The sequence below is a fragment of the Amphiprion ocellaris genome, chromosome 19 (genome assembly GCF_022539595.1).
Source record: "Amphiprion ocellaris isolate individual 3 ecotype Okinawa chromosome 19, ASM2253959v1, whole genome shotgun sequence".
Lineage (NCBI taxonomy): Eukaryota > Metazoa > Chordata > Actinopteri > Pomacentridae > Amphiprion > Amphiprion ocellaris.
The window spans coordinates 21,214,216-21,232,647 of record NC_072784.1 but is presented as its reverse complement, the minus strand read 5'-3'; the positions used below and the strand labels follow the sequence as shown (position 1 = coordinate 21,232,647).

Below are 18,432 nucleotides of genomic sequence, written 5' to 3'. Positions count from 1 at the left end.
TTCTCCGTGTGGAGGGGGATTAATATGTCTCCGCAAGTTGTTTCACCTTTCAGCTGCACCCTTTTAAGTCTCCGTCTAACCTTGAACACAAATGCAAAAGATCCTCCCCATCTGAGTTATCAATAAGCTGCATTATCGCTCATCTTCCCTCATCATCTTCCGCACCTTCTCCCTCCCTCCTTGTCTGTCCATCTCCTCCCTCTGCGCCTTTTTACGCACGAAACAAGTCAGAGCGCACACACGGCTGCCGGAGAAAACAGGAGAGACAATAGGCAGTACTTTTGATCATCATGGTATTTGGATTTTTAACCGTATAGGCAACATGAGCGCCGCGCTGTGAGGTACAGGTGGACAATCTGTAATCGCGTCTTGTCATTCGCCAGCCGAAAGTTTCCCCAGGTTTTAATGTTGCCAACCGAGATTTCAGGAGGAGTGTGTTTCACCTCAAGGTAAGGACTCCGCAACTCAAGAACAGGTTGTCAGTGAGGGCAGCCTTGAGGTTTGCAGATACTTGTGTTGCTTGAATTGATGTGTTTGTTATTCCAGCTGGAGCGCTTGCCTTTAGGTCAGACCTTGTTTAGTGTGTCTCCCTCCTCCAAAATGCTGAAAAAACTAAAAACAAATCCCAGTGGTGTTACTGTCCGAGAAGTTCCATGATGTTCGATTTCAGATGTTAATTAACGTGCAAGAGAACTAATTTTATCCCAGATTTCTTCGTTCACAATCCAATGTGTTGCTTTGGAATCTGTATGGTAATTTTCACTAGCAATAACTAATTCTCATATTATTTGACAGCAGTTTTATAAATGCAATAATCAGACTAAAACAGACGTGATGCATGTCAGCTTGTTTTTTTTTACTTACTTTTTTGTTTTACTTTAAACGTGATATTCTAACAACTTTTAAACTAAACTATCTTAACACATTGCTTGTTATAATTTTCTGGGGATGCTTTTAATATTTCTTTGAATGCCAATTAACACTATGTATTAACATCAACTTTAAACAACAATTTATTGATCCTCATACAATGTGACTATTATATTTCCTTTAAATCTAGCTCCAGGTGACCTACAGGAAATTTAATTCAATCCTGTTTTTTTGTTGTTTTTTTTTTTTTTTTTAAAGCATTTTTATTTCTGGAATCATTATCAGGCTGTCAGACTGTTAGAGTCGATGTGTAATTGTGGGTGCATTACACAAATATGTCATTAATGTATTCAACCCGCAATTAGGAAAAATGCCAAATCAGATTAGTTGTATTTACATAATTCATTTGTTTTATTTGATTACTTCATTTTCTATGGCAACAGCCCATTTTATATTTCCAGGATTTTGCAGGTTGACCCCACAGGCCGCCCAAATGTAAAAAATGAGAAGGATTCGTTATCATTATCACAGCAACAAGAAAATATCAGAACACATAAAATACAATGTTTACATTATGATACTAATTCCCATTACACAAAACCATTGTCTGCTAATGCCACTACAGAGATAGTTAAAAGTGCTTTCAGGAAGAAAAAAAATTAATAAATCTGTGGTTCCTTGGGCAACTTATTTTTTTCCTCTGGTTTTTAAAAGAGTTTTGAAGGAAACAAAATGCGTCTTTTGATACATCACCTATCTGCTTAAATTGAACAATTTTACGAATTAGAATAAATAATGAATTTAGGTAAATTTTAGAGGAAGCTTGAAGACATTCATTTATTTAAAATGATTTCCAAACACACACACACGAACACACACACACACACACACACACACACACACACACACACACACAAAACGTTTTAAGTTTTTAATCCAAAGACATGCAAACAGATAAATGTTTGTTTAATAGGCTCGTTTATAATTTATTACAATTTTATTCAGTTTATTTTTTAATAATAATAATTTAATGATTATCTTTATTGCCTTTTAAAGGTAGGCATCATTTTATTTATTGACTTTTAAAGGTTGGCATACACTTTTAAAAACATGACTAGATTTATGGCTCTGAATTATAATATAATATTACTAAAAAAATTAAAAAGATAAAGAAATTTGTATCATGGGGCAATCTTTGAGGCCCGTGTGCAGTCCTTTAAATTAGGATTTTTGGTAAATTGTCGTTTTTTCATCTTTACTTTTTATTTTTAACGTTGTTATTTCTGCATCAAATAACTTGAATTTTTTTGGAGTGGCAATTAAATTTGGACTCTATGTTGTTCTGACTTTAAAGTCGTAATAAATAAAGAAAAAAAACCCGAGTGACTGGGTTTCATAATTTGCTTGCATTCACTTCCATTTTATCTTCCTAATTTCCTTTTTTTCAGGTGGATTTATTAGCGGTGTCTTAAATAGAGATGTTCCTTTTTGTCTCTGCAGCGATCACACTGAGGGACGGAGAGAAGGGATGAAAACAGAGGAGAGCCAGCAGTCCTGTCTGCAGCAGCCTCCATCCTCCACGCCTTTCGGTGGGTGAGAGCTGACAGTTTGCTGCTGAGGCCCCACATGACTTAAAGCAGCGCTAGGCCTGCAAACACCATCAGCACACAGCAGCCGAGGCTCCATCAGCCTGTCATTTAGACACAGTTCGCGGAGAAATGCTATAAAATGCAGTAAAGTACAGCTGTGATCGTTCACTGTGTCTGAAGTGACGGAATATAAATGACAATGCAATTATTGTATGTAGCCTATATTAGGAGAAAATATCAGCATCAATAATGACAAAAATCCCTACCGATTACACGCAAGTGTTATGAGAAAATTATAGGTGCACAAAAACAAGATGATTTAAGTCACAAGAGTGTAACAGCCCAGGCAAAATGTTACTGTGACTTCGAACGAGAATTAAAAACAACAGTGTCTCTATCACACAAAGTCCATTCAAGAAAATAAACTAAGGGATTTTTTTTGATTGTTTTAAATTAGGAAATTGATTCAAAGTTGCATGTGGAGTTTTCTTATAAACATTTTTCATCTGTGTTGTATCATTTATAAACTGTGAGTGAAACGGGGTGTGTTCCACAGAGGACCAGGTTGCAGGGGCATTAGAAAGGAGTCCTGATTTGACGTCAGCTCGCTGTTGGACAGACTTAGATGATCGTGATTTCACCATTTTAAGTGTCCCTGCTTCGGCCCTTTTCTCTGTGTCTGTGTGCGCGCACGGACACGCTCCCCCCGCAGGTCCAGAGTACAGAGGAGGAGGAGAGGTGTGCGCGGGCTGCGAGTCCCCCATCGCCGACCGCTTCCTGCTGCGCGTGAACGAGCGCTCCTGGCACGAGACCTGCGTCAAGTGCGCCGTGTGTTTGAGCGCGCTCACCGGGACCTGTTACTGCAGGGACCGCCTGCTGTACTGCAAACACGACTATGAAAAGTAAGAGCAAACACACACACCGACGTGAGGGTCACTATGGGATGGATTTAGGTTGGGAGAAACATGATGTGCAGGGTCCTGATCTAATGTTGAAAATAACACCTTCATCTGCAGAGAAATGAGGAGCTCACTAATATTATAAAGAAGAACGTTTAAAACACTGGAGTACCTTTCTGTCGAAAGTTAATGGAAGGTTTGATTTTTAAAGATTTTTTTCCTTAAATGTGACTCTGCAAGCGTTCATTTATTGTTTTCAAAATGTTTTAGTGATGCCACCCAACATCCAGTCTCAGCATTCACACATTCTGCAGATTTTTTAAGACAAAAAAGTTAAAAGCTTGATCTTTTTTTCAAGTTGAGACTGTCAGTCACACATAACTTTAGCTTTTCCATCAGAAAGCATCAACAGACCTAACTAAAACTGATACAAAGCATAAATCTGGAGAAATAAACACTTTAAGACCACAAGTTGTTTATATATAAGCATCAGGAAGAGTTAAGTATTTACAGCGCTACAAATAACTTTCATTTACTGGTTCAAAAATACTAATGACTCCTTTAATAAAGAGAGATATGTGGAGTTGGAAAATATATAGATGGAAATATACGTTCATGATATTTATTTAATTAACCTTTGAGGAAAAGCATCACTGACCTCAATAAGCTGCAACAAAATTGCTTCATATTGACAATTTATTTTGAACTCCACAAGTCTTACAGACAAGGAGAGGGTGTGTAAAAGCTCGAGTGGCTTTTCAAAAAAAAAAAATGTAGCCAAGAGCTGCAAATGTTGAATACGTCAGGCTTTTCATGTTTTGTCAAAATATCTAAATGAAATTTGAAATTTGACTGAAAGTGTATCTAAAATGAAGTTCTGCACCACTGTAAGAGAATGCCCACCACTGGAGGAAATGTTTCTTCAATCTGTAAAGCCTCCTAGGTTTCAAGTAAACAAATGGAGGTCTTCATTATCACACTAACCTTCGGAGTCCATCCCCCCATATGCTAAGAATTATATTCCTTTTTTTTTTTTTTTAAATGGCAATTAACTCTGGCTGCCTGTTGCCTCTTTATTTAATTATTAATATTGGCAATGAAATCTAATAGATCTTGATCAGAATTTACAGGAGCATTTGAACTGACAGCCCTTGACACTATTCCAGGTTTTCAATAACACACAGTTGTTACATGCTTGGTAAAATGGAAAATGTTCCATTGTAGTTGGATGGTTCCACAATTTGTTCATTTTTTATGGCCATGCCTCATTTTATGCTTGTTTGGTGTGTGTTAGTCAGTGTGGCCGCTGTGGGAGCTCCTGGGATGGACAGCGTAAGGACGAGCCTGCAGCTTGTTATCATTGTTTTGAAAAGTGTCAGACGGCATCCAGCAGCACAGACTCTCCCACTGTACCTGACATCTGGAGGAGAGAGAGACAGAGAAACAAAGAGGGAGAGAGAGAGAGGCTGATGAAAGCCCCATTGTGTGACGTTTATCTGGAAAAATGAGTGGGAAATGTGGAGGCAATAGCTTACCGTAAAAAAAGCACTGGGTTCATTTTCAGTGATGGAATGAAAAAGAGTATTTGCTCTCCCTGTGTAATGACTGTAATTGCAGATCCAAATTAATAGTCAGCAGCTCATTCACTATGGTGTTGATTTAGTCCCCTATACATTGCATATGCCTTGTTGCCTTGTTGTGTGAGTCACTGCCAGACTTGGCACACAGTAATGCCTGTGACCTTCAGCGGATCGGCAACAATGTCTCCTTGTTTTCCCTGCGGTCTGTCCATCAGCGCCTTACACTACACGCTCCCCCCCCATCTAGAGCAGGTGTGTGCATTGCAACAGATAACCATGTCCAAGAATTTGGAGTGTGCATAACAATTTTCACAATTATTGTCCGACTCAAATTTTTCTTTCAACCCTTCACTTGAGGCTCAGTTTCATAATAGTTCCATGAATTTCAGTGAAGCAAAGGCAGATCATTTACCCAATGTCTGGGCACAGTGGTGAATTTTATTTGCATGTCAGGAACTGAATTAATTGAATTAAGTGTAGAATGTGCAGATGAAATATATTTAAGGTAATGTAGCATCTTCTGGGTTTTCAGCTCATACTTGGGATATTTTCCACATCTTCCTCTTGCAGTATCTCTGGCTTGTCCAAATATTTTTAATTCATTCTTTGCTTTGATTACATCATCCAGCACAAAGACAGACAGACTTCTCCTCCCTGACTCCCCTTCAGCATAAACTCAAGGCCTCACTGTACACTACCATTGGATTGATCATCTGTTTGCCTGTTTTCTGTATTTCTCAAGCCGAATATGTAAAATGGAAATAGATACAAAATAGTTTCTAGTAGGGGTGGGGCACATATTTCTATTTAGTTGAGATGGGGGAAAATGTGTACATGTCTATCAACTCAAATGAGAAAAGCAATCTAATTTTGAAATGTGACCATCCCCCATCTTAATTTAGCTGGACTAAACTGCCTCTAAGGCAAAAGTTTATTCAGCATCTAATATTTTTGAAGGATATACTGCTTCCAAAATTGTTCTAAATTGTTAACTCTGATGCTCAAAAAGCCAATGGAAGGTTTTAACATATCAGACTGTGAATACTATTTGTAGGCCAAGTATTCAAACGCTATGTTTAACTGCGTAGAATGTTCAGTTGTGAGTTCAAGTTTAGTTCTTGAGACTTCAGATCATAAATAAGCAATTACCGTATTGCCGCTCATTGTCTATGAGGGGGGGAAAAAAAGAAAAACTGGAGGTATGCCTTTTCAATATTGCCAGTTTTGAGTTTCCCCTGGTCTCAATCTGTTATGGAAATGAGGGGATTTAGACACAATAAACTCAAGTGCATCTTGTGGATTTTTCTTGTGGATTTATTTTTGTTTTGAAACCTTGAGAAATTCTCTGGATCTCTATCCTGTCATGGACCAGATGTTCAGCATGAGGTTTTAGAATAAGACTTCCCTACACTCCAACTACCGTAAGGACTGATTTTATGTAGGGCTGCAACGCATCACTTTTTATTTGCAAAATGGGCAAAGTATTACAAATTTGGACAGAAAAACATTTACTGCATCACAGACAGGGCGCCAGGGTATTTGTAAGTAATATTTTTCAAGTGGTTTAAATGAGACATGGTAGAAATTTTATGTGCTTTTGACCGGAAAACCAAAAGCAAAGCACTTCAACTGGATGTTAATGCGCATAATTTTTAGTAAAAGTTGCTGGAAGATGAAAGATCATTCTAAATGAGAGGCAATAGTTGTAAGACAATAAAAGTTGATCATTGCACCTGCAGATGGACATGCAGGAGCAATGTGCACCCTCAATGTCTAGCCCTTTTTACTCAGTCATTGTCTTTTGCACACTGACTTGCCATTATGGTTCCTTTCCAAACTGACCAGTGTGAAGACCAGTGTTCCTTGCTCAATAGAGCTGAGCCCAGACAGAGCGGAGGGTAGTCTGGCTGTGCCGAGCCTTCTAGCTCCCTTGTAAGCCCCATAAAGGCAGCATCAGCCCTGTGAAAAACAGGTCACCAGGGTGGATATTCACTAAACCTTGGGTTTAATACCTCACTCTGTGGGGTGGAGGGCATTGAGACTACATCTAAGTTTACAAACCCTCTCACTGCAGACAGGGAGAGGGAGACCCCACTGCCACAGGTATGGAATCATCCTCTGCTGACCAAGGAGCTATACGTGAGACCAACACTAACGACCTGTAAGAACATCCTCTCAGGTTGCAGTGCATTTATGTGAGCGAACTTCTGAGTCTGAGCGTAGAAACTACGTCTTCTACCCCTTCTCCCTTTTATACCTCTGCCCCCATCAACCATTTCTCTCCGTCTCTCGATCGGTTCCCTCGTTCATCACTGTCTGCTTTGTAATAATATTTCTCTATTCCAAACCTCATTTCCTTCTCGTTGAGATTGATAGCAGCGATGACACCAAACAGTTTATCTCCCCGTTTATCCCTTGTTTTCTCTTAATCGCCCCACCCCGCCCCCCCCAGTGCCTCTTTGTGTCTCAGGAGGGGAACGGGAGGAGGTGTTAGGAAGGCTGATTGGGTACAGTGCTAATTGCCCAGCTCTCTGGCTGTCCTGTGATGACAGGTCTGACACTGGGCTGCAGGGAAATACTATTACTGAGAATTATGCAACGACATGTCAGAGAGATCCTAAACCTTCCACTTTAAGTCTCTTGATAAATCACTGGTGGGCTACTGGTATTATAAAAATAAATCTGAATACTGAAACTACAACTGTTTTAAAATCCCTCCACCAAATTATAGAGTGGTCTGTAACTATGAAAATGCTTTTTAATTTATTTGTTTTTTAGAAATAAGGAGCGCTGCAATGAAAATTTTGAACATCACTTAAAAAAAAAAAAAGTCTTTTACAATGTGTCATTACAGAAACCGAACAACGACTCAACTGAAGTGGCAGCAGATTTTTTTTTTTTTAAATAATGGAAAAATTCTACTTATACACTTAATCAGCAAATGAAAGGAAAGCTTGTAGCTCAGTGTGGCTTCAGGTAAATCATGGCTGCATTGACAGGTCAGCGTTGTCAGACGCAACACTTAATCCATGCATGGGGTTCTGAAATGTTCAAGCATCCCTCCCCTACCAAAGACTCTTACATTAAATACACCTGCAGCACAGCAGATGATGGCTGGAGATTTGCCACATGAAAAAAAAAGTGCGGATGGGTGACTTTTTGAGTTTTGATTCTGTGCTGTGGAACAACATTCAGATTTGATGGCATAAATGAAAAAACGTCAGGAAGACTCTCAGTAAAGGAGAAAAGGTTCAAAAGGGGATAAGGAAGGTAAAGATGAGGTGTCTGAGAGTTTTAGGGAGGGAACTGCCTCAGGGAGGGGTAGATTTTTGCCTGGTTGTGTGTGTGTATGTGTGTGTGTGTGTGTGTGTGTGTGTGTGTGTAGGGGGGGTGATATTGCCACTGTTTTTGCATAATGTGAGATGAGACCCCATCATCTTTCCTCCCCCACAACAATTTTATAACAGACAGCTAATAAATGTTTCATGGCAGAACAAGCTGCTCGCCTCAGCTTTATTAAATCTGAGATAATAAAAGCAGAGAGGGAGAGGAAAAAGGAGAGTGCGAATAGGGGGTCGCACCAGAGAGGGAGAGATAGGGAGATCGGCGTAGACTTTTCTCAAATCGACCGGCTGTATCTCCTGTTTCTGGGGCAACGGGTCCCGCTGTCCCCCGCCACCCCCTCCCCACTGCTTCCCGCTCCGCCAGAGACAGACAGGAAATGAGAAACGGGCAGACAGGATATTGCGTTCTGGTGGCCTGGGGATTAACTGTTTTATCTAAACTAACACACACCCACTCACTCATGCACACAAACACACATCTATATCCTGACACATAGCATTCATTCTTGGTACCATCAGGTGTAGATCACACACGCTCAGAGACACATATCATGCAGACCATGCACACCATGCAGGTTTTTAGTTGTTACTTTTCACAGGTTAGGACTGGAATATTACAGGCATCAATGCTACTCTCATGTAGAGTTGGTTATTACCACCAATGTCAACAATTTACAGTGAAAGTCTCGACATGTAACTGTATAACTGTGAGACTGGTTGAGCGTTTCTGCAGAAATGCCAATAAAGATACATATAGCTGGCCCACATGGCTATTAGACACTAGACACTCTTACATTTTCAAATTTTGGAAAGTGGTCATTGACCAAGACGGCTGTTTATGATGTTGCTTTATTGATGCATGAATAGATATGGTCCACAAATGACAGCATCTGTCAGTGTTTTATTGATGTTTGTACTCAGGCACCTTATCTATGTTTACACTAACTGTGCATATTTGTGTTAATGTGTGCATGTGACTGCATATATGTCAGTGCGTGTCCATGCATGACTCCACTATATATATATATATATATATATATATATATATATATATATATATATATGTGTGTGTGTGTGTGTGTGTGTGTGTGTGTGTGTGTGTGTGTGTGTATAGAAATGTATACACATATATATGTGTATCTCCATGATATATATATATATATATATATATATATATATATATATATATATATATACACTTGTGTGTATTTCTGTGAGAGTGTGAGTGAGTGGTGGCAGGGTAGCAAGTATCGTGGGGAATGCTGGGAGATTTTAATAACACAGAAGCAGTGCAGGGAGATTTAATAAAAGGAGATGATGTGATTACTGAACCCTGGCTCTGAGCCATTTTGCTTCACAGAGCAATATCCGCCAAAACTGCACAAACACACACACACACACACACACACACACACACACACTTCCATATGCACACACACACTCACACCCAGACACACACGCACACACACACACACACACACACACACACACACACACACACACGTTTACACACACACATCTAAGAAATGGTTACTAAACAGAATACAACTTAAAAGTAAGATTGATGCATATCATTTGTTCTTTTTGCATCTATCACCTGAATCCTTGGACGTACCTTCATTTTCAAGGAACACCTATTTGTGTGCCACACATGACAGTCACATGTATGTCAGAATCACAAGCTGGTACATCAGTACCTTGGCATATCACGCAATGAGAGGAAAAAATGTGTCTTAAACAATGGGTCAGGTATCAAAACTGATGGGTCTTTGATGGGCCAAATGGGGCTCACTTATGTACAGCTGACCTAAACCTAGTACAAAGGGAAGCCTCTGTAAGCCTCTGTAACCCTGAATTAGTATAATCAAACCCGTACCTGTATAAATATTCATCAGATATGAAAGCAAGCACAACAACTGTAATTGCTCTGAGACACATACATATTTATGGAATGATTGTATTGCGGTCCAGACAATGTCATACTTGTCAGAGCTCACAGGCAAAACAATGCCATGTGACACAGCTTAGGGAGCTGACGAACATTCTGTTATTCTGTTTGTATGCCTAGGATCTACAATAAAGCAAAAAGGAAAGACCTGATTATACCAATACTTACAATACAGCACCTTTTGCTGCCTCTCTACATTTGATCTCATAATCAGAGAGCTTGTAATTAGACGTGCCCCCTAACCCCTCTGAAATCCATGGCGCTGAACACAAACTTGCCTGCAGCCAATCTTACTGAGGTTTTGTACAACACAAGCTCTCAAGGTTCATCGTTCCCCTCAGCCTTCTGTCAGCTCTTTCATCTGCATTCTATATCATGAATATTATCACTTCATTGAAAGAAAACCCTCCAAATCCAAAGCAAAGTCTTTTTAAAACTATCTTTTCTCGTAGATTTATGCACAGCTGGTCTTTAATATACCTCAGCTGTTTAAATTCTAATTCTAATTTTAATTCTCTTTTTTCCGCTTTGAAAATTAAAAAGTATGACAGATAAACAAAAAAAATGTCAAAAATACAGCCATGTGACACACAATAGATATTACAAAACCACACAGGTGCAGTAAATTGTACCAAAAAAAATGTAAAAAATATAAATTCAAGGAAAGTTACATATAATGCAAGCATGAAAACTGAGTTTGTTTACTGTGTTTGACTACAGTGTGTAAGTATGGTTAAGTTTAATTTACCTCAGTTGTATGGCTGCTCTTTTTCCTGTCCATAGTGATTTTTGGAAGCTGCACCCTGGTCAGGACCATGTGTGAATGATGCTTCTATTAGAGGGATTAGACTGATCTACTTACAGACCCCCCTCTGTGGCAGTTGCCCCAAGTTGCCTTCACTTGCCACGTTGAGTAAATTCCTACTGTGCTGTGTACACCCCGATTAGGGAGTGTGGGACTTAACCACCAACATCATCAGTCTTATGTCAAGCAACCCTAACGATGCTGTTCTGTTGTATTTTGTTCTCTATGAAAAGAGGTATTTAAGATGCTGAAGTGACTGTTTGGACAGAAAGTGAGGCTGCACAGAGCAGGGCAATCATTGCTCTTTGTTTTTTGGCATATATGTTAGATACCATATATTATGATAGTGAGTTGGCGCAGATATTTAGAGTGGAAGCATCCTTCTAAAATGCAATGTAGTGCTTCTGTAGAAAGTAGGTTGAGCTACATTTAGTTAAACACGAGGCCCTGTCACAATAGATCTGTGCACGGCTGCTCAGACTCGTGTTTGCTTTATGATGTTAAGTTAGCGACACTGTCATTTGGGGAATTTGGGGAGCGTTTGGCAGATGGATTGAGAAAGATTAGCTGTAGCAGCTGCGTTTGGGACAGAATCACAGATTAGGAGCTCTAATGTGCAGACCTGGCTCCTTCTTTACACTCCAGATTTGGGCAGCAACACCTTCCTATCACTCAGTCAGGGAGCGTCAACACTTCAGCCTTCATCCCCCCCGTCCCCTCCCCTCTCACCCTCCCTCTCTTCTTAACCAGGTTTGTGTTTTGTTGTGTTGCTATTTCTTTATCCTTTTTACACTTTTGCATTGCCTATCTGTTAACTCTTCCTCCTGAAGAGATGCACTGATGATCCAGTGTATACAATAGTTCCTGATTGCAGGTGTATTGCATCACCAGCATGACGATGGGTGATGGTATAGTGAGTCTGGTAACTAGCCCACATCAGAGTAGGTATACTGATACTCCATGGGTAGGCGGATGCAAATGTCTGTGTGCATGCCTGTGCGTGTGCATGTGTGCGTGTGTGTGAGAGAGAGTACCTATGTTTGTGTGTGTTTTAGTGTGCATAAGAGAGGAGAGAGATTAACCCCATGCTATCCCCAATCCCTGGTTATGAGTTTACAGCGTCTGTCTGGCCATCTCACTGTTTAAACAACAATCTAATTAATCCTGTCTTTATTAGTTTCAGTGAACTGGGGAGGCAGGCTGGGAGGGCGTGAAGGAGAACTGGGAATGCTGGCAGAAAATACTAAGGAGGGAGGGGGAGGAAACCAAGTGCAAGAGCAGGGATTTGAGAGGAATTTAATGGCAGAGACTTAGGCCCTGTGAATGGAAATAGGGATGTGAAGAGATTGCGAGGCAGGAGAGAAATTGAAGGGTTGTAACACTGCACAGGAGGAGAGATGGACGGACAAAAGGAGGAAAGTGGTCATAGGGAAAAGTAATGGACCTGAGTAAGACTGTTTTAAGCTTTATTCATGGAGTTAAATAAGTACTTTAAGATTGTGGGTGGTATATGGACAGACTGGAGTTTACCCCCATTAAACACATTTCAACATTTAAGGATTTAAAAGGGAAAGACTCACAGCAGACACCTCTCCTATCATAAGCTAACTACTGCCACCTGCTGTCGTACGGAAAATACAATACTGAAGTGCAGACTACTGTAACTCATCTTAGCAGATGTTCACCTTGTTGCTCTGTGAATTGGGTAATGCTTATACGACCTTTAATTAAGAGACGATGTTTATCTCCGGAATCATTTGAGCTGAGGGCAAATATATCTGTGCTCCTTGTTTGTGTGCTTCCATCTTTAATTGCCTCACCTCTTACTCTGCACTGCCGTCATGTCATGTTTTATAGTTCAGGAAGGCATCCATAAACATATAACCCCATGTGTGTGTGTGTTTCTGTGTGCCTCCAGGTTGTTTGTAAGGAAGTGCAGTGCCTGCCTGCAGGTCATTGGACGCTCTGAGCTGATAATGCGCGTGCTAGGCCAGGTGTACCACCTGGGCTGCTTCAGCTGCTGTGAGTGCGAACGCCGGCTGCAGAGAGGTGATGAGTTTGTGCTGAAAGAAGGCCAGCTGCTCTGCCGTATGGACTATGAAAAGGAAAGGGAAATGCTGGCTGCTATTAGTCCCACACCAACTGAATCAGGTTTGTTACAAGGGACATTTGATTGAACCACATATGACTCTGTTCACAGTTATTTGGGTTTTCTTTTCCAGTCATTCATTTTCCACACGTATCTTTCAGCAGAGCCAGTCTCAGTCACTTTCCCCTAATTCTGACCAGTAAGCAGCACTTTAAGTGAAATTGAGGGTTTCAAGTTTCTATATACAATGAGCTACATTTTAGGCACTGAGTGAGTTGACCACTGAAGTACTGAATGACGAATAACACATCTGTTGACACAATATCATAGTAAAAGTCTTGAAAAGTATGTAGCTACAAAAATGTAGCACTAACATTACCTCAGTTTTTAAATTAGGTTTGGTATGTCATCCTTTATTTTGAGACGGTGCAGTGTCTGTTAATACAGGTGTCTGATCGGTGAGGATAGTCTTTAAAGGTGCTCGCCAGTTTTTACATTGCAATCTTGGAATACTTTACAGTGTGAGGAGTTGATCCTGAACCTCCAGTGAGATGGAGCAACTTGGCACTGAACACCCTAGAAACTGTTTTATTTGTTCAGGTGTTCGCTACCTACGAAATTACAGGCAGCTCACAGCCACAGGGGGCTGGTGTCATTATTTTGCCGTCTGCTTACCTTGCTCAGTGAAAAGTGAGGATGAGGATGGTGGAGGCGGCTCTGGCAGTGGGAAAGGTGGTGATGAAGGCAAGGAGCACAAGCGTTCAAAGCGACCACGCACCATTTTGACTACGCAGCAACGGCGAGCTTTCAAGGCCTCCTTTGAAGTGTCAGCTAAGCCCTGCCGCAAGGTGGGTGGATCAGCGTGTCCTATCAGAGGAAATCTATGCACAAACCCACAAAATATTTCTTACCTTGCCTTGCAGATTTATTGTTCTGGGGTCTGTGTCTTCGTCGGTATAGAAATTAATCAACTGGCAATGTGAAATGTCTAACACTGCCAAGTTTGTGTTTTGAATGCAATTAAAATCTCTAACCTGTAGGTGAGAGAGACACTTGCTGCTGAGACTGGCCTGACAGTGCGTGTGGTGCAGGTGTGGTTTCAAAACCAGAGAGCTAAGGTTAGACTTTTTACATTTCCTCATGACATATTCGGTCTCACACATCAGCATGTGAAGTAAAGATAATGCAGAGTGTGTCTCTGTTCCTCAGATGAAAAAAATAGCTCGCAGACAACAGCAACAGCAGCAGCAACAGCAGGAACAAGAGCAACTGGGAGGGACCAGGAGAGGACCAAGCAGAGGGGGCCGCCAAAGCAATGATGACAGCGAGGGTAAGTGCCAGTGCAGACAAAGAAAGAAAGAAAGAGAAAGAGACACGCAAAGAAAGAAAAGGACAAAGGAAAAAAAATACTATTAGCTGGTATGGTTAGAGGGACTTTCATTTTCACACAGATGGATCTAGTACCCATGGCATGGATGGGATGCTGGGATATCCGTCTCTGCCACGTCAGCAGCTACTTGCTCTGGACCCCAACATCTACGGTGGAGAGCCCTTTCGACATGGACTCACACCGCCTCAGTTGAACAGCGAGCAGCTCCATTCCTATGGTAAGACACAAGGTCAAAGCTACAAGTTCAAAAGACACCATCTCCCTTTAAAAATAAACATTGCAGTCTCATTACAGTGGAATTCAATCCAACTTCATCTGTCTGCTCTCTCATCGTGTTTCACTGCAGACTCAGAAACAGTGTTTCATGACCTGGACAGTGATGGGAGCCTGAGTCACCTCGGCGACTGTCTCTTAGCAACAGGGGAGGGTGGTCTCTTGGCAGGACGAGTGGGAAACCCCATCGACCGTCTCTATTCCATGCAGAACTCCTACTTCACCTCCTGACCCTTATAAACTGTCACCCTTTCCCCTCCTGTTTCACCTTTCACCTCAGAGATGCAGCTAATGGAGTCTGTCCATCAACATGCCTGTGGGACCATTCTCCATGAAACAGCCAAACACACTTCTGAGCTTTTATCACGGGCTAACATCAAAACAAGTCAGACATTGTCATAAAAACATTTTGCAGCAGATTAGCATAATGTTCCCACATATTTCCTATATAAGAATCACATGCTGGAAATACAGACACTGTAAATGTCCAAGATAAAGGACCTCAATCTCTCCTATTGTATTAATTTAATATTCAATGACACGTTTCACGGCACTTTCCAACAAAAAAACAACAAAAACAAAAAGCAAACAAAAAACAAATGAACACACCTATCATACCTATCAATATGTATATCATGAATTACAGATGATAATTGGTTGTTGCAAGTGAATCCATCAATCAAGTTACATGTATGTAGGAGTCATGACAGGTCTTATGTGCAGCTGAGGGTCTAAAAACATTAGTATATTGCAGAACTTTCTTTTTTGTTAATCCAGGACTAGTGATTCATTGTTGTGTGTGAAGGACTGCAGCATATACAATACTGTATATGAATTGGAGTACAATTTTGCTCTCAGGTTAGTGTGTGAGGTTTATGTTCTTATAACCTGAGCCACACCTCAGGATACTGTGCTGAATAGGATGACAATTTAACATGCCCTGTGAATTTAAGAGCATAGATTGCAAAAGAGAAGAATCTCTGTGTAAAATGATAACTTCAAACAATATTCTTAGTTTTTGATAATGCATGAAAGGTATAATATGGACCAAAATTATTATTATTTTTTTTTAAACATTTAAAGATATCACTACAGGGTCATTTGAGGAGCCTTATGCGGAAACAGGGTTGTATAAGTGATTACTGCTTTATCTTTCCCATCTCTTTTATAATGTAGTCATTAAACAGTAAACAACAACCAATAGATCTCTGATGCCCCAAATTTAGGACACTTGGTACATAATGATGTACTCCAAATGTAAATGTGAGTATGACTGTGTTACAATTAGTTGTTGTAGTCACGTTCTGTAATAATTTCCTTCTCAAACATCACATGCTAAATGCTGTTAGGTAGATATTTTGTACCCTCTTCTGTGATAATCAGAAAATATTTAAACTATAGCATGATATTTATGTGCCATAAAGTAGGTCTAAAGAAATAGCCTCCAAATCTAAGTTGGATAGCAAGTGTTGCAGAAAGTGTCAGGGTCAGACTTACAATGTGGTGCAGAACAAAATAGGATTAGGGTGATTCTCATTTTAGATGCCAATGATCAGCTGCAACCTGTGACATTATTTCATGACATTATGTTTGACTCTGATAACTGACTCATGGTGTTTTTATAGTGATATTATTGTGCAAGTAACTTATTTGTGTGGTATTAGATGAGTTCCTATCTTCTTTTTTTGTTAAGTGACTGCCAGGTGATGTGCTTTGAATGTAATGTTGCCGTATCTTCAATACAATCTGCGGTTTCATCTTTGAAGTACACTTCCCTTATTTGTCCTAAATACAATAAATGATGATACACTGATCACTTGCTCATCTGGTATGAACCAAACATACACTTTAAATGAAAGGAATCAGTTTCTCCTCATTTACTCCCCACAAAGCTTTAATAATTGAACCAGAAAATGTCGGTTCTGCTTCGTGGTCACAGGGTTCATAACTCAACATCCTCCCTCTGTCTCCCTCAGTAGTCCTGCTGATTAGAGGTGGAAAGCCTCCTCCCTCTCCTTTCTTCCCAGAGTTCCTCCCTTTCTCAGTCACTGAGTAGTCAGGAGAGATTGTGTGGGAGCAATACATTCCAGTTTAATATCTGACTATGACTCAGACTTGGAGAGGGCAAGGGTGGGAGGGACAGAAATAGGTAACAGAAAACAACATGGGATGACTACACCAGACACCAGATGAATAAAAGAAGCCTTGTGTCAATTTTAATGAAATAAAAAACAGTACAAACCAAAACTTCATTGCATACAGACAAGCATAAATATGATTTTCACACACTTAGATGAAAAGCAAAAGACTGATACAGTAATTAAATATTCAACATAAACCATCTAGCTCCCAGCGATGTAGCATCAATGTGCTGTATCTTATTTTTGAAGACAAACAGTCGCATTATTTGACAAAAACTGATATTTCAGCAGTCACGGTACATCAAGTATCATGGCTGGGATACATATGAAACCAGCCCACCTGTGTTGCTGTGAAGACAAGCGTCATCTGGTGATGGAAGACTGCTATGATGGCTGAGGTAACAGGTTTGCAGCTGGGGGAAAGAAAAGGAATGCATCAGTGTGATGACACTGAAACAAATATCTCACAAAAAAGAAGTAGATATGTTTTGCAGACAGTGGTCTGTTGTAAGTGTTTTTTTGCATCAGACATTCTCATTACATGCACAGTGCAAGACAGAAAAAAAACAGCATGCAAAAATTAGTGTGATAAGAGAAACTCTCCTCCTTTTTAAAGAGAGTAATGAGGAAGCATAATAATCTGCATTCATATCTGTTGTGTTTTATTCAGAATGGTTTATATGTGACCTTGAGCTGTGCATGGACAGTTCCAGGAAGGACTTACCCACTCCACTGAGGTCCACTGTCTCTGCACAGCCCAGAAAGCGAGCCACATGTGGTGAGCAGGAGGTAGGCTTGTCCTGGTTTTCTCTCAAGCAGCGCTCAAACTCCACAAACTCCTTAGAACAGTCCTGCCTGATCTTCTGGATTACTGGGCTTTTAACACATTTAGACACAGAAATGCTTTGTAAGGTAGGTGTAAGGAAGGCAGAATTATATCGGTGGGAATTAGTGAATAAACACGTTGGCTCACTGTGATGATGTACATTGTGCAACCTTCATCTTCAGTTCATGGCAGTTCTGCTGCCATGTTGATGGGTTGGAGGCCACACATGACCCATAAGCCTCCATTTCTTTATGACAGTACTTGGACGTGATATCCATAGCAGCCTGCCTGGAAAGTGACAGATTAATAAGTATGTGGGCCAATGAGCCATCGTTCATCAACTTGATAAATTCACTGTAACATGAAACAGCAGTAAACAGAACATAGTAGTTTGGTGAAGATACAGCCTGATTTACAATGCAGCAATATCCTCATTTAAATCTTGCATCATGTCCGCCTCGACTAGAGAACATTGTAAATGTTTAACTGTTATTACACATATTTAAAAATCTTACATTTTCCTCTTTTAAGCCGTTTCAAGCGAAGAAACTGATCAACCAAGGTTACACCACCAGTGCTTCTACATGTGGAGCCATGGACATACGGCAACTACACATCTCATACCTTCTGATTGGATGGAAATAGAACATATGAAACTGTTCTTTGACAGTATTGGCT

The 18,432-nt window shown here is 40.4% G+C and overlaps 2 protein-coding genes across 2 annotated transcripts; one reads left to right on the top strand and one right to left on the bottom strand.

The window, feature by feature from the left end:
* Nucleotides 1–105: 105 nt before the first annotated feature.
* lmx1al (LIM homeobox transcription factor 1, alpha-like) lies at nucleotides 106–16,600 on the top strand. Its single transcript, XM_023277960.3, has 9 exons — nucleotides 106–449; nucleotides 2,371–2,459; nucleotides 3,172–3,361; nucleotides 12,954–13,186; nucleotides 13,809–13,972; nucleotides 14,165–14,242; nucleotides 14,334–14,454; nucleotides 14,576–14,731; nucleotides 14,861–16,600. Exons 1-9 carry the CDS (start codon nucleotides 406–408, stop codon nucleotides 15,016–15,018), a joined length of 1,233 nt encoding a protein of 410 aa, XP_023133728.1. The 5' UTR covers nucleotides 106–405; the 3' UTR covers nucleotides 15,019–16,600.
* Nucleotides 16,601–16,977: 377 nt separating this feature from the next.
* On the bottom strand, nucleotides 16,978–18,418 carry LOC111573700 (coiled-coil-helix-coiled-coil-helix domain-containing protein 5). Its single transcript, XM_023277988.3, has 4 exons — nucleotides 18,270–18,418; nucleotides 17,902–18,042; nucleotides 17,653–17,804; nucleotides 16,978–17,341 (listed from the first exon to the last, which is right to left on the bottom strand). Coding segments are annotated over exons 1-4 (324 nt in total). The 5' UTR covers nucleotides 18,272–18,418; the 3' UTR covers nucleotides 16,978–17,312.
* Nucleotides 18,419–18,432: the final 14 nt, after the last annotated feature.

Bases quoted from the DNA above. Each gene is read 5' to 3' on its own strand.
- LOC111573700 (XM_023277988.3), bottom strand. The intron at 17,805-17,901 runs GTGAGCCAACGT...ATGTGTTAAAAG, and splicing joins GCACAATGTACATCATCACA to CCCAGTAATCCAGAAGATCA. The intron at 17,342-17,652 runs GTAAGTCCTTCC...TCTTTCCCCCAG, and splicing joins AGTGGACCTCAGTGGAGTGG to CTGCAAACCTGTTACCTCAG.
- lmx1al (XM_023277960.3), top strand. From the start codon at position 406: ATGTTGCCAACCGAGATTTCAGGAGGAGTGTGTTTCACCTCAAG. The intron at 450-2,370 runs GTAAGGACTCCG...TTGTCTCTGCAG, and splicing joins GGAGTGTGTTTCACCTCAAG to CGATCACACTGAGGGACGGA. The intron at 13,187-13,808 runs GTTTGTTACAAG...TACCTTGCTCAG, and splicing joins TCCCACACCAACTGAATCAG to TGAAAAGTGAGGATGAGGAT.